Below are 24,188 nucleotides of genomic sequence, written 5' to 3' on the forward strand. Positions count from 1 at the left end.
AGATGAGCTAGATAAGGGACGCGACAACCTTCTTGGTCGGCCGACGATTCTGGTTGGTCTCGATAGAGATCAACAAGACGGGCTAGGTAGTTACGACCGCTCCCGTCAAGACGAAGGATGCTCCCACAGAGTTCGTCCAGGTAAGTTTTTCCCGTTTTTCCAGGATGCAGAGAGGTACGATGTGGGGAGTGAACAGTGTAGGAAGTGTCATTCCGGGCTGCATTGTCTGAAGATGAATGGGTTGATCGATGAGAGGGACTCGGTGAGGAGGATAGCGTTCCTTGGCTGTGGATTAGAAAAGGGACGTGGGTGGGATTAGAGTTTGGCTTCTGATTACGAAACGGACAGGGCGCGTGGATGAGGGTTGTGCCAGAAGGGTGGGATTGGTTCCGCGTTAGGGGGCTAGCGACCTGGACAGCTGGATGGTGGGACGGCGAGAGGTCAGGTGCACCTGTGGGCTGGACCTGGCTGGCTGGGTTGTTTGGTGGAACGGTGCAGGCTCGCGTGTCCAGGAGAGTGAGCGCGTCCCTTGCGACATTGCCCTCCCCTGCGCACAGCGCTCAACGCGCCCATGCAAAGCGGTTCCACCACATCTGCTGCAGTGCCCTATGTCTCGAGCTGTCCTAGATCATCACGCCTGCCCTGCCCGGCCTCGTTGTATGCAGTGCATGTTGGTCTCGCGAGCGGGTACGGGCGATCGAGTGTGCCGTCTCTAGTCTGCAGTATCGACTGAGACTGAAGCAAGGCTACCTGGTGATGGTCGCCCTGGACGCCTGCGCCTGTCGCACGTCGCACCCTGCACACCCAGCCCTGCTCGCCTGCTCGCCCTGGGCTGCCAGCCCTACCGCTCATACGCAGACGGCCCTGTCCCTCGTCTCTCTGCATGCTCTGCTTGCTCTGCTGCATGGCTTGGCTTACCAGCGTACCAGCGTACCCACCTAGCGCCTCCCGTCGCCGTACAGAGCCGTAGACGTCCACCCCTGCACCCTCACCCACCGCACCATCGATCCGTGTCCGTGACCTCCTCCTACCACTCTGTTCTCCGATCCCATTAACCATCCTCCAACATTCGCATAACCACGTCTCCTGATCGACCATCACTCTCCTCTACATCCATCTCATTCGCATACGCATTCGCATTCATACCCCATTCGCGCGCAACCCCCGCTATCGCCAACGCGCCTGATCCGACTTCCAGTATCCATTCCACCTTGACCCACCACCCTACACGCGCCTGTCCACCTCCCTTTCGCCCTCACCCACCTCGCGCGCGCGCATCACTCCGACACAGCAGCTCGACTCCCAGCCATCGACGACACGCTCTCCTCCTTCTCTCTCCGTCCTCCTTCGATGTCCTGCCATCTCCGCCTCTAGTCCTGCGCCGAGCGGCAATGGCATGATCGGCATGAACGGCATCTGGAACATCGACAGCGCCCTCGCGCTCAACCAGTTCCCAAGCGTCGAGGACCGCGTCGCCCTGTCCACGAATCAGTGGGCAGACGACCTCAGAGGTATCTACAACAATGCCCGCGATAGGTTCTCAGACGTCGCTTGGGAAACGGACACGGGCGAAAGGATATTTGCACATAAAGGTGCGTGTTGCCCGGCAATGACTGACGGGTCTGGGTTTGCGATCGCGGCCCGCGTTCAGACGACCATCCGCGTGCGCGCGCGCGAAAGAACAAGTGCGGCAACCCCCACTCTGCTCGTCGCCCATGCCTGCCCAACGTAGGCATGAATGCGAGCAGGTGTGGACTGTGCGCGCAATCTTCTCTTGCCCTCCTTGGACGGAATGCTGACCCCCCATCACAGCTGTCGTCTACGTTCGAGCACCAAGTAAGCGCACCCCCGCTTTACGCGAGCTGACCATGTGCACAGAAGCATTCAAGGACCGATACTTCCTATTTTTACAGAACAGTCAAAACCGAGCAGGCAGGTCACAGACGTCACTTGCCATCGCGCGGTCACCCTCACCCTCACCATTCTCCACCACCCCTCCATTTCCGAACGGGACATCAGTACGCAACACACCTTCCCCCTCCTACCTCGCAGCAGCACGCAGCAGCAGTCTCTCCGTCGACACGATCGAAAGCGATGGGACACTACGCGCCCCAACCCTTAACACTGGTGGCGATGGGATTCTCAAGCTCGGTCAGGACGATCCCCCCGAGATGTTTAGAGCACAGCTTGAATGGCTCTACACAGGCGAGGGGTTCGGAGACGTCGTCGAGTGGATCAGCGGAGACGGCGCTGCCGGTCCAGGCGGCGCCGGCAATCTTCGCGACTCATTAGGGCGAAGAGGCAACCTCGCAGAGCGAAGAGACAAGCTGGGAAACGACCTCACCTACATGTGGACCAGCAAGCTCTACTGCGACGTGCGGATACACCTCGACGCTCCCGAGAGCGACGGATACGGGTCAGACACGTCGGGAGACTCTGACGACTCTCTCGCCGAGACCGTGATCTTCACTGCCCACAGATTCATGCTCGTATCCCGATCACCATATTTTGCGTCGGTCCTCCTCAATCCTTCCTCCTTCCGACCAGCAACCGCCGACGTTCACCTTCCTACCCCTCCTTTCACCCCAGCAGCCCTCCACTTCTGTCTTGGCTGGATCTACGCAGGCCACCTCGACTTCTCCAACCGCTCCTTCGACCTCTCTACCGCCCTTCAGATTCACCGCGCCGCGGCTTACCTGCAACTGGACTCGCTCGTCTCAGAAGTGGAATCGCGGCTCGTGTACGACTTCTGTGATAACATGGACTGGGACCGGTGTCATTGCCGACGATGTCTCAGCCGTGTTCCTCGCGTGTGGCGTTTTACTTGCGCACCGGACGTCGGCGCGCTCGACTTGCACAAGCGCGCACGCCGCTTCATGATCGCAGGATGGACTGAAGCTTGGGGACGAGAAGTCGGATCAGCAGACAAGAAGGACCGAGACGACCTGGTGAGAGATCTCGCCAGAACCTTGACGCCGGGGAGCGTCATCTCCGTGTTTCGAGGCGTGGCGCGACTACGCCGTCGCATGAGCCAGGCCATTCGATCCAAGGGTCCCGACGCCGCGGGCTGGACGGACGCCGTCGGAGAGATGGTCGAGCAGACTGAGAAGCGCGCGCGCGATCTCATCGCTACCCACTTTGTCGCCGTGTGCGAGAGCAAGGAGCTCTGGGATGCGCTGAACGGCGTCGGCATGAACGAGGACGCTCTCGACGCCGTGCTCGCCGAAATGGTCGAGATTGCGGGTCGCCCAACGACATCAGTGGAAGCGCCACGCATGTACCAGACCATCGTCTCGTCGCTCCTCCTCAAGGTCAACCCCGATACCTTGCAGCCCATGCTCAGGACAGGGTCACAAGCACGACATAAGGTTGAGCAGACGAAAGAAGGCGTTTTGTCTCACATCCGACGGCGCTGGATGGGCATTAAGGACGCTGCGGGATTCGTCGGTTTGGAGCCCTGGTCGCTCAAGGAAATCAGCGACGAGTTGGATTTACCGATGGACGATCTCCTAGGGGTAGCATTTCCACGCTCCAGCGCCGGCTTTCCGCGCACAGCGTCCACTGCTGCTGGACTCGCAGAATCGAACAGCTCGACAGGAGGGTCCCGTGCAGCGTCACGTGCAGACCGTCAATCTCGATCGTCCGTCGACCATGCTTCTGAGATCTCGTCGGGCAGTCAGACGAGCCAGGGGCCAGGACATGCGAACCGAGCGTCCGTGTCGACCCTCCGAGGCGTCGAGACGCCAGAGCCATCAGAGCGCAATGGTCTCCGCCGACTTCGACTTTCCAGTTCAGCATCCAGTGCGTCTGTCACATCGTCGCGAGCAGCTTCAAGGGCAGCTGCAGCGTCGCAGTCTAGTCGACAGACACCAACTTCGTCCGGCCCGACTCCTCGCAGCCCTACAGCCGCATCGAAAACCCTCGTTGTTTCCGTCGGATCGCGCAACCGTGTATCTCCTTCTCTGGGCAGCCCCAACAGCCCCACACCGACCGTTATGAGCGGACCGCCGCGACCACTCCTCACCGGCAAGCGGCCAGTTTCCAAGCTGAAGAGCGACAATGAGAAGACTGGCGACTCCCCATCCCCGCGAGCCGGCCCTTCCACGTTACGACACCAGTCGTCGATGAGCTCCGTGCGATCTACGCCTTCCGCTAAGACTCCGACAGCCGCCAGAACCCCTACCACTAGGGCTGCCGTTTCAAGTAGGACCGCGACGTCCAGCAACGCGTCGGCCAAATCGACAGCACGACCCACTCCTGCGAACAAGTCGCCCACAAAAGCAGTCAGCAAATCACCGACGAAAGCTGCGTCTTCGAGTCGGCCGTCGCTGTCGTCAACGCGGCCAAGTGCTCGTCTTAGAACAGTTTCGACACCAAATGCCGCGGCCGCCGGGGCAAAGACAGCAACGCCGAACACACGCCCGATCAGCCACTCTCGCACATCGTCTGTTGCAAGCGCGTCCACGGCATCGTCAGCTGCGAGGGCGGCCGCTACGGTTCCCGCCTCGCATTCACGAACGTCCTCGGTCAGCTCCTCAACGGCCGTGAGACCCATGACAGCGGCGCGCCCCTCGCGTGCGTCTTCGACTGCGAGCGTGTCGGCTCGACCGGCGCCAGGACGAGCCACCACTGGGTCTTCCTCCAGCTCCGCGACGCATTCCCGCAACGCCTCGGTGACGAGCGCCGCCAGCAGCGCGAGGACACCGCTCACAGGCGGACCGCCAGCACGACTAACGAGGGATAGTGCCCACTCGCGAAACGGTTCGCTAGCAAGTCTCCGCAGCTTCAAGAGCGCCAAGTCGACCGAATCGGCAACAGCTACGCCCAAGCCCGCGCCGAGATCTGGTATGACGAAGAGTGCCTCCATGATGAGTGTGCGAAGTACGCGGTCTACCACGAAGCCGGCGGAAACGCCCAAGCCAGCGACATCTCGAGCGAGCACCGGATCTACAGCGCCCTCTTCCGAACTGAAAACGTTCCGCACTAGATCAGTGTCCATGGCGAATCTCAAGACGACGACCCCCACGCCGCGGTCGAGTTTGCCACCTTCCACCACCTCGAAGACTCCGGCGGCGACCCCGAAGCCTGGAACCAGCACTCTTCGACCGCGCCCGTCAACTGCGAGTAGTACTCGGGTGCGCACGAATTCGACAGCCTCCTCGACGGCGACCGGCACAGGAACGAGGGTTCGCCCGCGCACCTCATCGCTGGCGAGTACGCGGTCCCACGCTACGATTGCCGAGGACCCCGACCAACCGCCCTTACCAGGTGATGCCAAGGACAACGTCCGTGCGACGCGAACTCGAACCATGTCGATGGCAAGCGCGGCCTCTCGAGCCTCGACGTCAACGGCGGCGTCTGGAGTGGAGGAAACCACGCCTGCGACGAAGACTGTCCGACCCCGCGCCTCCTTAACGGCCGCAACGCCAACACCTGCTGCCCGAGGAAAGGCTGCTCAACCCTCAACGACGTTGGCGCCCCTCACGCCTACGGATGCTGGTTCCGGCAAGATGGCGCGCGACCAGGCGACCCCGAAGGCCGCCGCGAAGCCCTCTGCTCCCAGTAAGGCTGGGACACTGCGGCCGTCGACGTCTTCGAGGAACATCAGTCGTAGTGTGTCTGAGTCCACTCTCAAACCGTCCAACTCTGCCAGGTCGTTGTCGAGCAAGACGAGCCGCGATTCTGGTGCGGTGACCCCGAAGGCTTCAAACGCGAAGGCGTCATTAGAGCCGGCGACACCGACAGCGCCCAAACAGCGCTCGGTCTCGGCCAAGGTTGCCACTCCTAACGCGAGTGGCACCCCGCGACGCAGCACTTCTGGTCTCTTCCCCGCGACGGCCGGTACGCCTCGCCAGCGTGCTGTCTCTGCAGGCGCGTCTCTGTGGAAGCGCGCCACGCCCGTGCCGCCCAAGGTTGCTGGTGTTGTCGGTCAGGACAACACGTCTCCCAGGACTAGCATGAGCCCGAGGGCCAGTAACTCGCCGTCAGCGAGCACGGTCAGTGGCCTTAAGAGCGCCAGCCGGGGCAGATTACGCTCGTCTTCTGGCTCGACGGAGGGACCGTCTGAGGCTATCACCCCCAGGATGTCCGCGTCCGTGGAGCCCATCATCGCCCAGGAGCAGGAGGATGCCGCCTGCGCTCCTCCCTTGCAAAACGAGCCGTCACCCGATTCCAAGTCTGAACGGCCGCCCAGCGTGCTCCTGCACCGCCCCGAATCACTAGTCGTCCCGGAGGAGCCGCAAGAGGAGGAGGAGCGGGAAGATAAGCCCGAGGAGCGCAATGAGGTTACGACACCGGAGACCGAGCCGCCGTCTGGTGTAACGGTTACTCTGAATGACGAGCCCGATGAGTTGGACCCTCGAGTCACTCCGCGCGCTACCCGCGCTGAGCGGGCGCGAGCCACGTCGGAGAGCACGACGCCGACGTCGGCCCAGTACCCGCCAGCAGTCTTTGGCGTCCCGCACCGCTCGGCGTCCAGCCCTGTCTCGGCCATCAGCGATCAGCCCATTCGGCCCATCATCCCTCCGCGCACCGCCTCGATCACGGTCTCAGTCACGGATGACGAGTCTGACACGCGCTCGCGATCGGGTTCCGGCTCTGCGCCCCTTCCAATCCCCGGCGCTAGCATGCTGTCCGATGAGCCTGTACCGACGAATCTCCCTCCTCCGAGCGCCTACACGACCCCGAAGGTGCCTCCGACCCCGCCGATCGCCTCGTTCTCGCTCCCGAACACTCCGCCGGTGCGACCGACTTCGCTGGCCGCGAGCCCCATGTCGGCTGCAAGCTTACACAGTGTTCTGTCGACGGCGCATGGTAGCCCAGCGGGTAGTGTCCGCTCGCACACCTCGCCGTATCGCCCGCATCCTGCGCACGCGTTTGACCCGCCCCCGCGTGAGCGCCCTGCTCCTGTGCCCGTCGCCGTGACCCCGCCCAAGATCGAGGTCACGGACGAGAACGTGCCGTTTAGCGGACGGGGTGTGAGCCTGCACGTCGGCATTCCGTGCATCGTGGCCCTGACTAGCCGACGCGCCCGTTTCCGCGCCAACGCAAAGTATCTCGGCACGCTGCAGGACACGAAGGGCCAGTGGGTCGGCATCGAGGTCGAGGACCTGGACCGATTCGGGATCGAGACTCTCCCGACCGGTGCGCGCAACGGCGTGCGCTACTTCCACTTCACGGTGCCGAGCACCCCGGCGCCGGGTCCAGAGGCGCGACAGGCGCGCGAGATGCGCCTCAGACGTATCGGTAGCATCGCAGACAGTCTGCCTAGAAGGCGGCTCGGTGCCTTGGGTCTCAGCAACCCTAGCACGAGAAGTGCGAGCCCCTTTGGTGGCAGCAGTTACGCCGCCGAGTGGGTCGCGCCCGAGAAGCCGCGCGCGCTCTTCGTCCGGCCAGAAGAGGTGCTGTTCGTCATGGGCGCGGATCCATAGTAGGCCACTGCCCCGTGAGCAGCGGCAGCCCATCGGCGGAGGTGGGCGTGAGCCGACGCATGCTCGCTACGAGCTAAATGTTCACGACACCCCAGCCCACCATCTCGTCGACTCCCTCGGCAGTAGACACCGTCCGCGGCGGCCCGATCAGCCGTCCCCTTACTTTCCTCAATCATCTCTCACCCAACTCTCCTTCGCTTCGCCCACCCGCGACGTCGACGTACGGCTCGCGCGGACCAAGAAGCGAAACCGACAGCATTCTACATCTGCCACCTGGCTCTGCCCACTCACGGCCCAGCTACACCAGAGCAGCCCAGCACGGCCACGCACAACGGTATCAGCACATTCATTCGCCCACCCACGAACAGACTCTCATTAGAACACGTAAAAGGTTAACTTTGTATATCTTGCATACTATACCGTTGTTTGATTTCTTAATGCATTGTGACTTTTAGTACGCACCGGCGTGGCCTCATCTCGGGTCCGACACCTCGAACGCGACTCGAAGCAGAGCTGAGCATGTGCTGACCGATGCGGTGTGTACGCGATGTTGCACGAGTGCGACCCACTTGCACATGAATCGTTCCTCGACGCAGGGAGTGAGTGACGTAGGGTTCAGGCCAGGAAGCAGGGCCGGATTCGGATATACAGTGAGTGGTGCCATGTGGACCGCTCGATTTAGCTTTCGGATGTTGCCGATCGGTGAGGTCGCCGTGCCGTGCGTCAGTGAGCAGTGGAAGCCCCAGACGCGATCCCAACATGGGGCCGCCGGGGTGCCGGGGATGCTCGTCGGACCAAGACCCAGCGGCACCCAGAGGAGCCAGACGATTACGACCTACCTTCCCTCTTCCTTTCATCCTTCTCCTTCTCTCCATCGCCGCATCCACACTTGCCCACGATGCGTCTCACCGCTGCAGCTCTCCCTGCGCTCCTGCCTCTGGCGTCGGCCTTCATCCTCCCTGGCCCCGAGGACGCATTCAACCTCGCCTCCGACTTCCTCGGCCACAACGAGGTCCCCGACACGGTCCTCTCGCCCGCTAGCGATGTCACTCTCTCGTCGATCGGCTCCGAGGAGTTCTTCACCATCACCCACGCCGACCATCCCGTGAGTAAAGGGCAAGCTGGCAAGCTCCCAAAGGAGCGATAAGCTGATAAGCCAGAACCACAAGGTGCGCATCAAGCAGACGGACGGATGGTGCGACCCCGACGTGCGCTCGTGGACGGGCTACCTGGACGTGACGGACGACAAGTCGCTGTTCTTCTACTTCTTCGAGTCGCGCAACAAGCCCAAGGAGGACCCCGTCCTGATGTGGATCAACGGTGGCCCCGGATGCTCTTCCTCGATGGGCCTCTTCATGGAGCTCGGCCCCTGCGCGGTCGCGGACGGCGAGCCCAAGTCTGTCAACGACACAAAGGTCAACCCCTGGTCGTGGAACAAGGAGGCCAACGTCTTCTTCCTCGACGAGCCTGTCGGTGTTGGATTCTCGACCTTCCGCCATGGTCAGATGGTCGACACTGCCGAGAAGGCTGGCCAGGACGTTGCCGCTTTCGTTGAGATTGTAAGCCCAGACAAGTTGGGTAGAGCTAACGGCAGTTCTTCGACACGTTCAAGGAGTTCCAGGGCCGCGACTTCCACATGGCCGGCGAGTCTTATGGCGGTCGTTACCTCCCCGTCTTTGCGTCTGCCGTCCACGACAACAACGCCAAGCTCGTCGCTAAGAAGAAGACCCCCGTCAACCTCAAGTCTGTCATGATTGGCAATGGTATCACCTCGTTCTGTAAGTGACATCTAGCTGAGGAGAGCTGACCGCAAGATGCTACGACCGAGTCTTACTTTGACTACGTAAGTATCAAGCTGACACAGTTCGCACAGCTAACATCAGCAATGCACGATCAACGCCGACCTGAACCACACCGTCCAGGACATTGGCACCTGCGTCGAGCTCGCTGAGAGCATCCCCCGCTGCCACAAGATGGCCAAGAAGTCCTGCATCGACTCGCACGACTACACCGACTGCTCGATCGCCATGAGCTACTGCATGATTGCCCTCGAGGGCAGCTTCCTCCGCGCCGGTGTCAACCCCTACGATGTCTCCAAGAAGTGCACCCAGCAGGAGCTCCAGGACTTCCTCTGCTACCCCGAGACGTAAGCTGGGATGCCGTCGAGTGAGCTGACCATCTCAGCAAGCGTATTAACAAGTACCTCGACCTCCCCGAGGTCCGCAAGAAGCTCGGTGTTGACAAGAGCGTCGGCGACTTTGCCTCGTGCAACGGCCAGGTCGGTGCTGCCTTCAACCACGCCCTCGACAACACGGGCCAGACCTGGCTTTACGTCACCCAGCTTCTCGAGCGCGGCGTTCGTGTCCTCAACTACGCCGGAACCCTCGACTTTAGTAAGTTGTGCTGCATCGCAAGTAACTAACCCCAGTCTGCAACCACATTGGCAATGAGATGTGGATGGAGGCGCTCCAGTGGACCGGAAAGGAGGGCTTCAACGAGGCCAAGCTCAAGGACTGGAAGGTCAACGACAAGGTCGCGGGCAAGTTCAAGACGTACAAGAACCTCTCGCTCCTCAAGGTCTACGGCGCCGGCCACATGGTGCCCACAGACCAGCCCGAGAACGCGTACGTCATGCTCAAGAGCTGGCTCGACGCGGGCAAGATTGAGTCGGAGTAAGCTACTGTGTACTTATCTTGAAGCCTAGACACATCTTGAAGTCAAAGAATGAAGAATCCTGCGTAGTGTTAGAACTGGGATTTTCGAGTAGCACATCCATCCTCGTCTCTATGCACTGTTGCAGTCACCTCTACGTCCTTCCTCGCGACTAACCTCTCGGCCTCCAGCAAATGTTGCCACCTATGTTGTTTATCCGAAAAGGTTCCGCACGGCGATCGATTTCGTCACTGGCAATCGTTCTGCGAACTTCGGTCATGGCAGCGAGGTTTAAGTCGCAACAACTCCTCAAATCACCCGGCCGAACAATGTCAGAAGGCTTCCCGTCATTGACGCACGAGCGGCGCGCCTTTCCGCTCCCGACCATCTCCGAGGACACGCTGCAATATGCGCTGCACCTGCCCCCCGTCCCCTCTTCCGAGTCGGCAGCCGACAGCTCCGCCGACGCAACCGCGCTCGCGACGCTGATCACGTCCGAAGTGGAGTCTGCTCTCCCCACCCCCTGGCTGTGGAACAAGGATCCTTGGGAGCTCAAAGTCGTCCCTTCTGGGAGTACCACGGCACAAGCCCCCTCCAAGCTCGAGGGGCGGATGCGCGTCGGCGACGCAGTGGACGACGAGTGGCTCGTCGTCTGGCTCCTGCGTCAAATCTCAGAACGTCACCCAACCCTAGCAATCAGCATTCGGGACAATGACGGCGAGTTCCTCCTGATTGAGGCGGCGCACGCGCTGCCCGCCTGGGTCGCGCCCGAGAACGCAGACAACAGACTCTGGCTCATGGGCGGGTCGTGGTATCTCCTCCCACTCAGTGTGAAGAGCAAGAATCCCCCGAAACAGCTCCAGGACGCCGACTATGATGAGACCGGCCGCGCGGTCGATCCAGAAGCATATCTCTCCGAGGACGATGCCTTGGCTGCCCTCCGCGCAAACCCGGAGCAGTACAAGGTCCCCGAGGGCGTCTCCGCTGCCATCGACGGGCGGATATCGAGGTGAGCTTGGCCGTGGTCTTCCGAGCTGACAAACAAGATACCCCGCCGCGCTCAAGACGCACCAGCACCGCGCGCGCGCCTATGTGCCCGTCGAGATCGCGCGGACGCTGTACGCCGACCCCTCCCTGATCCAGAAGGCAGTCGAGGCATTCTACGTCCGAGACCCCGCCCAGCTACGGAGCGCGAGCCGCATGTCCCGCTTCCCGCCCGGGAACGCCGTGCTCACGAGCATACCGATGACGCGGCCCGCCTACGCCCAGCTGGCGGGGCAGGTGTGGCACCCGCCCCGCGCGTTCGGGGCCGAGTGGCACGTCCCCGAGTCCGAGGGGCGGGACGAAGCGCGCTGGCGCGATATTGGCGCCAAGGTCGCCACGGGCTTCGAGATCATGTACAAGGAGGGCGGGCGGGGGCGGACTGGCGACACATCTGCCGCGGACCCTGCGGCTCTGGCGAATGATCCAGAGTACAGGCGCTACCTGTCTGATCTCCAAAAGGCGGGCTTCTTCGGCGATGAGCGCGAAGGTAGCGCACACTGGCAGGAGCGCGAAAGGCAGGCGGCACAGGGCTGGGTCGACGCCCGCAGCGCCGACACGCAGCAGGCGCGTCCCTCGTTTGCGGCGCTCGTCGACGCCGCCCTCGCCAAGACGGAACACACCGATCCGGCTGCATACGAGGTCAACAAGGTCGATGCGGACAAGGAGGACGACGACGCCTGGCTCGCCGTCGACCCGCACGAACTCGACGCGCTCATGGCCAAGGCGGCCGGCGGGAGCTCGAGCAACCAGGCCAAAGTAGGCGAGGAGGACGGCAAGGCGCTCGCGGACCTTGCGAGCAAGATGGAGGCGTTTGTCGGCGGGCAGGGCGATCTGGGCGGAGCCAGATTTGCAGAGTAGGTGTATTTTCCGTCTAGCTAGGTTGATCCTGTGTTCCAGCTGACAACAGCGAACTCGACGACGAGGACATGGACTCGTCCGACTCGGACGACGAGAAGCCGAAGCAACCTGAGTCTGAGCCCGAGCTCACAGACCGGCAGAGACAGGAACGGCTCGCTGCGCTCGTGCAGCCGCTGGACGCGAGCGAGTGGGGCCAGCGCACGCAGTCCCAGCCCGACATCGATATCGACATGGACGGTCCCGGACTCGTGGCGGGCTCAAAGGCGGGTGACGCCATGCTGCCGTCCTCCATGCGGCCGCCGCGTTTCGCGAAGCAAGAGTACGACGGCGTCATCTCCGAATCGTCTGACGAGGACGACGACGATGACAACAACCTGGGCCCCGAGAACAGTATCGGCCGCAAAGTACTCGGCATGAAGTGGGGCGATGGCGCGCCGCGCTCGCGTCCTGACGAGGGACCCAAAGAAGCCACGATAGAGGAGATCCCCTCGGACGAAGACGAGGAGGATCGGCAGAGGAAGAAGGCCCTCGAGCTCGGCGACATTGACGAGGAGATGAACCGGCGTGTCTGGGGCGGCGGTGGGGGCGGCGACACGCCCGAAAAGCCCAAGAAGGAGGACGAGGGCGACGTCAACATGGGCGACGAGGAGAATGACTTTCTCGAGTTCTCGCGCAAGGCACTCGGGCTCAGTGATGAGCAGTGGGCCGACATTCTCAAGGAGCGCAGGGACCGCGGCGCGTACGTGCCCTCGCCTGGGGCTAAGAAGGCCGCTGGACCCGTGCCGCCCCCACAGGCACCTGCCGCGCCGCAGGGAGAGCCGAACCAGGCGCTCAACTCGTTCGAGACCATGATGAAGGCCATGGAGGACGAACTCGCTCGGCATAACCAGGGCAAGGACGAGACGATGGCTGAAGAGCCTGTCGCGCCCCGTTTCGTCAAGCCCGTCAAGAAAGATGCGCCGAAGAACTCGCCCAAGCAGAAGGGCGGCCTCAAGCCTGGCAAGGGCAAGTCGACCCGGTTCCAGCGCCTGCAGGATCTCCCGTCCGAAGCTGATCTCGACGACATGGACGACGAGCAGCTCGCCGCCATGGACGCTGAGCTGAGGCAAGCGCTCGAGGGCGTCAGCGACGACGATGACGACATGCCCGAGGCTTCGCAGCTCGACGAGAGCGGCAAGCAGCAGTACGACATGATGAAGAACTTCCTCGAGAGTTACCGCAGCCAAGGCGGTCAGAGCGGTGTCGTAGGCAACCTCTTCGGGCGACTCGGCGAGGAGGCTCCAGGCAAGGACAGCAAGTGAAGGACATGTAAGATGCATCAGAAGTGCTACAGTTGCTACGATTACAGAGTATTGCCTCACAGCAGATGTGCCGAGAGCGATGGTGGACTATGGTCAGCCTCGTTTGCGAATCGAAAGTTAGTTTGTTGGGTTTGTTGGGTTTGGTTGGTGTTGGTGTTGGTGTCAAGTCTGGTGCTGACGATCAATTCAATCGCACGGCATGGCATAAAAGCCAAGGCACATGGCGGCGACTTGAGGCCGCATGTGCGGATGATGAGAGCGCGAGGTCGCGCATATTGTCGCCGGAGCGAGGCCGATCGCTGAGGCTGAGCAAGTCGAACTTACCGCGTGATTACAAGGCGAGCGCAGTGTAAATCGGGTTGTTGGCAGCCAATATCGTCAGCGCTCGTCCTTTCTGTGTTGGGCGCTCATGCAATCGCAGCTCCGCCGCCGAGAGCTTGAAAGAGACGGGGCTGGTGTGAGAGACGGCTCATCTCACCTTGTGTTGAAAGGGATGTTGAGGAGTGGTCTAAAAGTGTCAGCGACGGCCTGAAACCACGTTGTCGGGGGCTCGTGTCCTGCATCCCGAATGCAATCGGTCCCGACAGGAGCTTTGTTCCGACAGGCAGAGCATGGAAGCATAATGCTCAATTGTGGGTGTTCTCGCAGGCGTGGGTGCTGTCTGCCTAAGATGGGGGGTCTTTGGGCAGACAACTGCCTGGCCGAGCAGGAAGGAAGCAACATTGAATTCGCAAAGTCGAGATCCCACAACCTTCGTCGCCGGTGAGGGGAAAGCTCACTTGAAGAGGCAACGAGCGATGAACTAAAGTCAGCGGCTGGCCTCGAACAAAAGTCGATTGGTGTACTCGTCGCCCTGCTCTCCGACACAGTCGTTCCCAGCATGAGCCACCACAGGCCCGACACCTCGCAAGGCATCGCGATGTGCAATGAGGGAGAGCAGAAGGGATCACTCCCGGGGCCGGAGCATGTTGGCTCGAACGGGGCAGGCGCCTCCATCGAACCGCTGAGTGAGTTGAACTCACCTTGACTGGGGTACTTGGTGGACCTGGCGGCTTGCTGCGAGAGGCGGTGGCGAGGAAGGTGGCGCGTGTCGAAGGTGAGCTGAGTGGGCTGAGGCGAAGAGAGGTGGCGAGAGAGAGAGGCGAGGAAAGAGGAGGAGCTAGGAGATGGAGGTCGAGAGAGCTTGAGGAGCGTCTTGAAGAGGATGGAGAAAGAAGAAGATGGATCGTCCCAAGCGCCCTCTTATATATCTGACAAACGCGAGGGGGGTCCTTTGAGTCGCTGTCAACGCTCCCCTCTCTCGCGCTGGCCGCGCTGGCTTCGCTCCGTGCGCTGCGTCCGTACCGGCGATAGGTCTGCCGGTAGAGCACCAGAGCAGCGGCGCAACGCCGCATGCAGCGCAGCAGAGGAGTGCGGCGACCTGTGCATTCACACAAAGGCAGGCGATCTGACGCGAGGGCGCAGATCGAGGGCGATAGCGTGATCGCGAGGGGGCGAGGGGGGCGCCGTCCCGCTTGACGTCAAGGCGACGCGGAGGGGCAGCGCCGCAGCGCGAGCAGGGCATGCGGGGATGACGCGCGGGGCGCAGTGGACGCGAGCTAGCCAGCTGTGTGAGCGTGCGCGTCGCTCTGTCCGTCGCCTAGACGCTCTCGATGTCTAGGGCGCAGGCTAGATGTGAATATTAGTGTGTGAGCTCCTTGCGCCCCGCTGCGAGCGCGGCGGCACGAGGAGGCCGCTCGCGTCGGCCTCTGCTCGGCTGCGTGCTTATTGTCATCGTGGTTGCCCAATCCAATCCGTCACTGGAACACCGGGCGACCGCGGCGACGGACCTTGCGGTGTCTGCTGTTGTTAGCGTGCCCGCAGTTGGGCTTATCAGCAACGAATCACGCGGTGTCAGCCCAGTCCGGTCAGCACCAGTGCGGTTTCCAATCTATGCATTCTGTGCGAATAGTCATACAATCCATTATCCCGGTCCAGGTTCTAATATGCTAAGCGGCGGTGTGGTGTCGAGTTTAGAGCCACTCGACGGTTCCGGGGGGCTTGGAGGTGATGTCGTAGGTGACACGGTTGATGCCGCGGACCTCGTTGGTGATGCGGGACGAGATCTTCTTGAGGACGCCGGCGGGGAACTCGAACCAGTCGGCGGTCATGAAGTCCTCTGTTGAGACGGCGCGGAGGGCGATGACCTGGTCGTACGTGCGCGCGTCGCCCTGAACACCGACGGCGCGGACGGGGAGGAGCGCGGCGAACGCCTGCGAGATCTGGTCGTACAGACCGGCGGCGCGGATCTCCTCAATGTAAATGTCGTCGGCGTGCTGCAGGATCTGAACCTGCTCGCGGGTGACCTCGCCGAGGATACGGATGGCGAGACCGGGGCCGGGGAAGGGGTGGCGGCCGACGAGGTGGGCGGGGATGTTGAGGAGACGGCCGAGGGCACGGACCTCGTCCTTGAAGAGCTCACGGAGAGGCTCGATGAGCTTGAGCTTCATGTCCTCGAGGAGACCACCGACGTTGTGGTGGGTCTTGATGGTGGCAGAGGGGCCCTTGAAGGAGATCGACTCGATAACGTCGGGGTAGAGGGTGCCCTGGAGGAGCCACTCAATGGGGCCCTTGGACTTGTCCTCGGCGCAAGCTTTCTCAATCTTGGCAGCCTCCTCCTCGAAGACCTCGATGAAGGTGTTACCGATGATCTTGCGCTTCTTCTCGGGGTCCTCAACACCCTTGAGGCGGCCGAGGAAGAGGTCGGAAGCGTCAACGACGGTCAGGTTGACGCCAAGGTCGTCGGTGAGCATCTTCTTGACCTTCTTGGCCTCGTCCTTGCGGAGGACACCGTTGTCGACCATGATGGCGTGGAAGCGGTCGCCAATAGCCTCGTGCATAATCTTGGCGGCAACGGTCGAGTCGACACCGCCAGAGACGGCACCGATAACCTGGCCCTTGTCACCACAGATCTCGCGGATACGAGCGATCTCCTTGGGGATGAAGGACTCCATGCTCCATCCAGGCTTGACGCCACAGATGTTGTTGACGAACGAGCCGATGACGAGCTTGCCCTGCTTCGAGTGGGTGACCTCGGGGTGGAACTGGACACCGTAGAAAGGCTTGGACTCGTGGGCAATGGCGGTCCAGGGCGAGGTGGGGGTGTGGGCGACGGTGAGGAAGTGGGGAGGAAGCGAGGCGACCTGGTCACCGTGCGACATCCAGACGGTCATACCCTCCTCGGGGATGTCGATGCCAGCGAAAAGAGCGTCGGCACCGGCGTTGCCAGTCTTCTCGACCGTGATACGGGCGAAACCGTACTCGCGGTGGGTGTGGGCCTCGACCTTACCGCCGTGGGTGAGGGCCATCTCCTGGAGACCGTAGCAGATGCCCATAACGGGAACACCGGCCTCGAAGACGGCGGGGTCAACGTGGGGAGCGTCCTCGGCGTAAACCGAGTAAGGAGAGCCGGAGAGGATGATACCTGCTTGTTAGCTGCGAAACTCCAAAACGCGCAACGTCTTAACGCCCGCAGTTACTCACCCTTGGGCTTCCAGCTGAGGTCGGCCATCTTCTGAGTGCAGGGGAGCATCTCACAGTAGACACCAAGCTCACGGCATCGTCGGGTGATCAGATGCGAGTACTGGACCGTTAGTATCACTGTTCCTTGTTGGCACCGAGAGCATCTCCGTTCCTAACATCGCGGACGCCGACCCGCGCTCCATCCAGCCCATCCGCACCCCGCAACCGGACACTCACCTGCGATCCAAAGTCGAGGATAAGGATCGAGTCGTAGAGGTCGTGAATCTCAGCAGACGCCATTTTTGGTTATGGGTTGGGGGTGGGGGGTACCAAGAAGGGAAGCACGGAGCAGCCTCGTACATATAATTGTTATCTCTCTACTCGAGCCCGCGAAATCTTAGAAATATTCAACGTTATTACGTGTAGTCTCAGGCACGACTGATTTCACCGATGTGTGGATTTGATAAGCCACCACGCGCGGTGGCACGTTCATCCGAAAATATTCCTGCCTCCATGCCCCGTCCGTGATAGGCAGCAAAGCGCAGAACGATAGGACTTAGCGATAGTGTGCAACTGGATGTGACTCCATGATATGACATCAGGTTATCTATGACTCGGATACACCAGAAAGGACAAAAAAACTTCGGATCGTGTGCGTGCCGACACACCTATAAGGTTAAGTGTGTCCGGAGCAGGCATTGCGTGCTGTGATGGGTGAGGGGCAGGGACGAGATGGGGTAGTGGGTAGCGGCGGAGGTGATGGGTGGCGATGAAGTATAACTGCTTAATGATAAAACAATGTGAAGAAATCCAAATGACAGGGTCCAAAGGCGATGGATGTGCGGTGTGGGGTGCTAGTGTCACTGCCGCTTTAGTTGCGGATGGTGGAAGGGACAGCCACGGGCTGGGCCCACAATGGTTGGGTCATAACGGGGCTGACAGGGGAGGAGAACATCTGGTGGGAAGGGGAGGTGGCACCGTCGTGGCTGCGGCTGTAGGCGTGACCCTGGGAGAAGAGACCGCCTTCAAAGAGGCTCGGTCGAGCCCCTCGCACGGTACTCCGAGGGTGGGGGTGCGTGAACGTGTATTGGTGTTGCACTGCAGGCGGAGGCGGTGACGAGGCGGCCTCCGCGTCCAGGGAGCGCTGAAGGCGATCACACGTGTTGTTGAACGTGGACTGGGCACCCTTCTCAAGGGTGAGTAGCGCGTCCGTGACGTAGCCCTGCGAAGTCAAGGCCCGCGTGAACTCGACGCGGAACTTGACTCCCTTGATGGAAGTGCCGTGGATGTCGCGGGTGGACGCGGTACGGCACTTCAGACCACGCTGGCCGTCAATGTCGGTAACATTGGCGCGCACTCCGTGGTTCTCGAGGACCTTGCGAACCTTGTCACGAGCGTCGTGGACGCTGTGGCTCTTGACCTGGATCGAGCGCGACGCGGGCTTGAACGAAAACAGATTGTTAAACCATGATCGCTTGACCTGCGGCTCGGTTGGCGAGGGGGAGATGGGGGCGATGTTCTCAATCGCCCCACTGGTCGTCTTGCGTCGCTTCTTAAGCATGCCGAAGCCATCGGCAGCACGGTGGGCGAGCGCAGAGTTCTTGCCCCAAGTTTCAGTAGACGGGTCTTCCGGCGCGTTCTCGGCGTCGACAAACACGTAAGAGTTGTCTCGAGCACCCAGACCAGACTCGACGTGCTCGCGTTCTCGGGGTCCTGACCGCGTGCCCTGCTGAACAGGTGACAGCTGCGATCCCTGGAACTGGTAAGAACGTTGGCGCTGGTGCGAGTGGTGCTGGCCTGGCGGATGGAGCTTTCCGGGAGGCGGCGGCGCTGGTCGCTCGGCCTGAAGCGTGTTAGGCGGGTTCGAGTACGAGGCGGAACCGCGGTTGTTGGGATCGCGAGGAGGAGCGTCAAACGCAGAGAAGCCGGGGTTGGGGGAGAAGATTCCAGGCGACATGACGGGGGTAACGGGGGACTCGCATCGGCTGCTAACAGAGCGAGCGCGGTAGCTGCCAGACGCTTGGCTCCATCGACCGGAGACCGGGGGAGGGCCGGAGCGCGAGGGTGCGCGGTGGGTGCCGAAGCCATGGCCGACATTCGGAAGGGGCGAAATCGGTGAGGGCACAGGAGAGGGGGCATAGTTGCGCTGCTCATGAACCGAAACGGAGTAGAGCGACATGGCCTCCGTCTCGTCGTCGGAAGCATCGGCGAACTGGTCGTCGTCAGAGGAGTGTCGGAGCTCCGCCTTGGCAGGCCCAGGGCTCGTGACGGGAGTGCCATTCGTGTAATTCAAGTACGTGGCGTACTCCGGGGGCAGCGAGCCATTCGAGTTGCTGGACGCGGTCGACGAGCGAATGTTCATAGAGTTCAGCTGGTTGGCGATCTCGACTAGGAAAGTCTGCAGGTCACGGTTGTCGACGACGGGGGGAGATAAGGGGATCACGGTCGAGTCCGTCATCTGCGGTGATCGCGGCGCCATGGCGTTGGGCGACATGGGGGCCTGGGCGGCAGCCTTCTGAGGAATGACAGTCGTCTGAATGTCCTTAATCGGCGTAGCTTCCTGCAGTGTTATAGCGGGGGTTGGCGCAATCGGACCAAGCGTGGGCGCACCCGTGGACGCTGTCGCAGTGTGACGAGAAATGGGGGATCGCGGACCACTGGGACCAGCGGTACGAGGACCAAGCTTCGACGGCGTGCGGAGTCCAGACTCCACTTCAGGCTCGCCAGCAGCCTTCTTCGGGGTCGGCGCTTGAGGACGGGGAGGGGGAGTGTTGTGGTGCTGAATCGTGTCGTTCTCCGAGAGAGGGATAGGCTTCCTGCGGATGGTCTGCGCTACTGCAGCAGTAGCGGTGGTGGCGGTGGCAACGGTCGGCATGGGCGGCAGGATGGTTTCACGCTTCGTAGGAGTGCGACCAGCGATAGTAGCAGCACGCCTGTGGCTGACATGGCCGACTGGTCGCATATGCGGTCGCGCACGGTCTTCCTCCGATTCCTCCTCGCTGTCTCCCTCCATGTTGTAGTTCTCGAGATGACGGTCGCGGTACTTGATCAGAAGGTGGTAGATAGCCTTCTCCCAAGTCTTCTCGGGGCTCATCAGAGCTCCATAGATCTCGTTGTCGGAAGCACCGTGCCACAAAGTCTTGAGGTTCTTCATGATCTCGGGCTCGATCTCGCTCGCGGCGACGGGACGGGCCATGACATCCAGCGACGGAGGCATGGGCAGCTCGCGTCCACCAACGAGGCGAGGCGCGTGGGAACAGAAGAACGGGTGCCTGACGATTTCGGCCATGGTAATACGCTCCTCCGGATCCTTCTCCAACATGCGGCGCAACAGATCCTGTGCGGCCGGGTCGATGTCATCAGGCATGTCGAAAAGGCCAATCTTGACCTTTTGCAGCAGCGCGCGGATGTTGTCGTCATCGAAAGGTAAACGACCGGTGAGCAGGGCAAACAGGATAATACCGCAAGACCAAATGTCGCTCGCCGAGCCGTTGTACATCTTGCCTGCGACAATTTCGGGGGAGGCGTAGTGCGGCGAACCACATGATGTCTCAAGCATGCGCTCATCCGCCTGCCACGCCGCCATTCCGAAATCCGCAACCTTAATGTTCTTGTCCTTATCGAGAAGGAGATTCTCAGGCTTCAGATCGCGATGGCAAATGTTGAAGCGGTGGCAGTAATCGACTGCGTAGATGATCTGCTGGAAGTACTTGAGTGCCTCACTCGGCGGCAGACGTCCTCTGCGCACGAGATAGTCGAACAGCTCTCCTCCGGGAACGTACTCCATGATGAGGTACCTAAGGCACGAGCGTCAGCAACGGGAAGCGAGGAGGCGGTAGCGCCGCCTGAAAGACATACAGGTCCTGGTCAGTCTCCCACACATCGTAGAGGCTGAGAACGTTCGGATGATCAATCAGCTTCATGATCACGATCTCGCGCTCTATGCCGAGAAGCAACTTCTCCGCACGTCCTGCCGCCTCGTTCATCGACAGGCGCGACGAAATGATGAGACCCTTGGGCACAATCTTGATCGCAGCATACTGTCCGGTTGTTTGGTGTTTGGCGATCTTGACACGACCTGTAGTTTTCCGTCAGCCAACTAGATCACCTCCTCGGTCTTTGCATTCAAGTACTCGGTCGACGGCGACTCGGATGCTAGCACGGCTGACGACTGGTGACGAGTGGGTTATTGCCGGAGCACTACCCAAAATGGGTTGGACGTACGGGTCCAAACCCGTCCGCAGTCTGTGCGCGCCGTGGATACTCCGTTGAATCCTGCAATGGATACGTACCCGACGAGCCCTTGCCAATGGTGCGGCCTATCCGCCACTGGCCGATTGATCGGGCGTCTTCGCGACCGCTGCTACTTCCTGACGTCGTCGACATGCGCTTGCGGCGATCACCTGTGCTCGGCCCAGCATTTGACTGTTGCTGGGGAACGGGGGCACGTCGTGAGGCCGTATGATGTGACGCGTGCGCCATGATTGTGCAAGTGGTCTGGAGAGTGAAAGCGGGAAAGGGGGGATGGCGAGTTAGGGGATTGCCGTAAAGGGGACAAGCGACTCGCAGAGGAAGACACGCTTAGACGAGTGTGACGCTGAACAAGACAGCCGGAGGGCGAGTCTTGTTTGGGCGACAATACGGTCAACAGGTGTCTACCACGCGCGGAGACAGGAAAGTGGTGCGAGAGGATGGGAAGGGTACAAGCGGAAGATGTCGCTCGCTCTTCGGACGCGCGTATCTACTTGGCCGAGAGAGTGAGAAAGCTGTGTGGTCGAGCGTGAAGCCGTCGGAAGGCTCCGTTGCGCTACCTGACGGCTACTGGACACTTGGCGGCTGACGGTCGTGCGCGACTGGAGGAGGGGGCGAGTCGGTGTGTCGAGTACGCGATGCAGGTTGATGGATGATGAGAGGTCGAGAGTGAGATGGGATAGATGACGGAGTGGATGGGACTGGAAGGGGGACGCGTTTGATGGTACGCTAGGCAGGGCAGGCCACTGGATTGCTGGGCTCTTGCGGGCTGCGGTCCGTCGGTCGCTGGTTGCAGAGAGGCTCGGGGCGATAGAGTGTGTGTGGAACGCCTGGGAGTGCTGGGTACTGCAAGGGGAAAGAGGAGAGAAAGAGAGGGAAGGGAGGGGAGGCAGAGCAGTGGGAGCTGGGTGGGTGGGAAGGAGGTACGGGTTGAAAGTCAAAGTGTGTCGCAAGCAAGGATGGTCAACGAGGAGGGGCAGGGAGGACGTGGTGAGGTTGAGTTTGGGCGAGTAGAGTTTGGAGCAGTGTTAGGGCAGGGCCTGTCGCCCGCGAGCTGGGAGGTGGGAGCAGCTGTGGGTGGGAGTGGACGTGTGTGTGTGTGTGGGTGGGTGGATGTGGGTGGTGGGTGGTGGGAGCTGAGCAAGGGAAGGACGCCTGAGATGGACGACAACAAGCTTACCAAACGCAGACGTCTGGAGGGGGCAGCCAGGGAATATGGTTGCAGGGATCGCAGGGAGTTGCAGGGCTCGTAGGCAGGTACGGATGTAGGAAGGCCACGGCAGCCCAGCAAGTGAGCGAACGAGCGACCACCCAGACGCTAGGCAACTAGGCACAAGACCCGCAAGACCCGCCGAGCGCGTACGAGGGCGACCCGCGTGTCCTGTTTTACTTCCGTCGCTCAAAAGTCAGGCGCGCTGTGAACAACCAGCTGGGCGCTCTGTGATTGGCCTGGGGGCGTCTTGATGTTTGCGCTTTCGTCTGTTGTCGGCATTTGTCACTGAATTTCTCTTGCTTGTCCCTTGTGACTGACCCTCCGACCCTGGCCATCCCTGTTATCCCTGCCTTCCCTCTGCCAGAATTCCCTGTGGTCATCCCTGAAACCCTTACCATTAGTCTGATGGGCTTGCACCACCACCGACCGACCACGCCGCCGCCTCGCCCAGTGTCGCCCAGCATGCCCAGCATCACCAGCCCACCATACCGACCGACCGCAGCATAACTCGGCGCCTCATTCTCGACACTGTGTACGTCACTTGGTCGTGTTTACATAACGCCTTTCATCGCTGAAACGTCCTCTCCGTCAGCCCTCTGCCCGTATGCGGCCTCACAGCTCACTTCTAAACCCCCACCACTCACAGTCCACAGTCACTGCTGGTCAGCGGCCAGCCAACTCCTCCCATCACCTTGATTCATTCACTGGAATGCCTCCTTACAAAACCGTGCTTCCCTCCCCCTTCAGTGTCACCCTTGCATGCTTCGGTCTGCCATTGTCCGCAACGAGCGTAGCTTGCTAATTGTGGTTTTCTGAATTCTCATGGACACCGGCACCGGCACGACTCGCCATTCACCTCCAGGCAGCCGGCCACCCGGACGCCATCGCCGTGCGAGCCGTAGCTCTTGCAGGAAGTCCTGTTCGCCTCTGACCGCTGGCCGTTCGCTGTACCTGGTCGTGTCTTACTCCAGACCGGTTTTTCCCAGACTGAAATGCATTGCTGAATGCAACACTAATGCCGCTGTAAATTCATGTGTTTGAATTGCCCACCCCTCGTAGCGCTGGGCAACCCCTCCTGGTCGCCGTTCGCCGCTTCCTCGCTATGCTCGCTATGGAGAATGCAAACATGAGGGCTGATGAGCCCAGGTGAATTCGGCGAGATATGACGACGACCTTCCATGCCCAGGGAGCAAGGCTGAGCAGGGCCGAGCAGGGCTGAGCAGGGCGACCGAATCGAATGGGGTACGGGTCTTCAGGGCCTACCGCGAGGTGCAAGGCTCCAGACCCGGGCAGACCCAGAGCGCAATGACGGTTGGACCCACCATCACCGTGCACTTGCATTTGGTAGCGGACCCTGGACCGGTCGACCTGAACTCAGCATATGAGGGTCGTTGGCAGGTGCAGAAGAATGCAGAATGCAGCACGCGCTCACGCACACTCGTTGCTGTCTAGTGTGAGAACAGCGTGATGGCACTCTAGGCATGCCAACTGACAAGTGCATTCTGCACATCAAGTGCACGGTCGTGGATGAGGACTGAATCTCAATCAGGACCTGAGCTACGGGGTGCAGCTGACCTCGGAACCGGAAGTACGCTGCCAGTGGGCGGGCGCCTGTGGCCTGCGCACCACTGGCCGCCTCAGCCTGGCATTGTTTAGATTGTGGGAGATCGACCAAGAATGCTCTGTCCTTAGAAAAAGCCAGTCGCCAGTGTGCGACGCGCCTCTGATCTTGCACCTGCGCCGCTGGCGGCGATTAGGTATGCGAACAGAGCCATCGAGGGCCACGCGGGGGCGCTCCTGATAATAAGACATTCACGGTGGCGTTCCGGCGTCGTTTTGTGGATCGAATAGACTCGGCGGTGGGCGACACCAGATGGCTCGTATGCCTCACTGGGGCGCGCCGGGCGGCCGTGCACTTCGCATCGTGGCGAACGGCGA

The 24,188-nt window shown here is 61.1% G+C and overlaps 5 protein-coding genes across 5 annotated transcripts; 3 read left to right on the top strand and 2 right to left on the bottom strand.

Moving 5' to 3' along the window:
- Positions 1 to 1,396: 1,396 nt before the first annotated feature.
- On the top strand, positions 1,397 to 7,430 carry A1Q1_00189 (Bsp3; the record flags this gene model as incomplete). Its single annotated transcript, XM_014326517.1, has 2 exons — positions 1,397 to 1,592; positions 1,813 to 7,430. 2 exons carry the CDS (start codon positions 1,397 to 1,399, stop codon positions 7,428 to 7,430), a joined length of 5,814 nt encoding a protein of 1,937 aa, XP_014181992.1.
- Positions 7,431 to 8,328: 898 nt separating this feature from the next.
- On the top strand, positions 8,329 to 10,106 carry A1Q1_00190 (uncharacterized protein; the record flags this gene model as incomplete). The annotated part of the gene is made up of 7 exons (XM_014326518.1): positions 8,329 to 8,535; positions 8,591 to 8,989; positions 9,043 to 9,208; positions 9,286 to 9,293; positions 9,353 to 9,576; positions 9,615 to 9,790; positions 9,859 to 10,106. 7 exons carry the CDS (start codon positions 8,329 to 8,331, stop codon positions 10,104 to 10,106), a joined length of 1,428 nt encoding a protein of 475 aa, XP_014181993.1.
- A 305-nt stretch (positions 10,107 to 10,411) lies between these two features.
- A1Q1_00191 (uncharacterized protein) lies at positions 10,412 to 13,285 on the top strand (the record flags this gene model as incomplete). The annotated part of the gene is made up of 3 exons (XM_014326519.1): positions 10,412 to 11,091; positions 11,129 to 11,980; positions 12,034 to 13,285. 3 exons carry the CDS (start codon positions 10,412 to 10,414, stop codon positions 13,283 to 13,285), a joined length of 2,784 nt encoding a protein of 927 aa, XP_014181994.1.
- Positions 13,286 to 15,297: 2,012 nt separating this feature from the next.
- Positions 15,298 to 17,086, bottom strand: A1Q1_00192 (GMP synthase (glutamine-hydrolyzing); the record flags this gene model as incomplete). The annotated part of the gene is made up of 3 exons (XM_014326520.1): positions 15,298 to 16,748; positions 16,808 to 16,907; positions 17,024 to 17,086. 3 exons carry the CDS (start codon positions 17,084 to 17,086, stop codon positions 15,298 to 15,300), a joined length of 1,614 nt encoding a protein of 537 aa, XP_014181995.1.
- Positions 17,087 to 17,657: 571 nt separating this feature from the next.
- A1Q1_00193 (serine/threonine-protein kinase) lies at positions 17,658 to 21,268 on the bottom strand (the record flags this gene model as incomplete). Its single annotated transcript, XM_014326521.1, has 3 exons — positions 17,658 to 20,583; positions 20,645 to 20,864; positions 21,079 to 21,268. 3 exons carry the CDS (start codon positions 21,266 to 21,268, stop codon positions 17,658 to 17,660), a joined length of 3,336 nt encoding a protein of 1,111 aa, XP_014181996.1.
- Between the last annotated feature and the right edge of the window lie 2,920 nt (positions 21,269 to 24,188).

The sequence above is a fragment of the Trichosporon asahii genome, assembly GCF_000293215.1.
Source record: "Trichosporon asahii var. asahii CBS 2479 unplaced genomic scaffold scaffold00018, whole genome shotgun sequence".
NCBI lineage: Eukaryota > Fungi > Basidiomycota > Tremellomycetes > Trichosporonales > Trichosporonaceae > Trichosporon > Trichosporon asahii.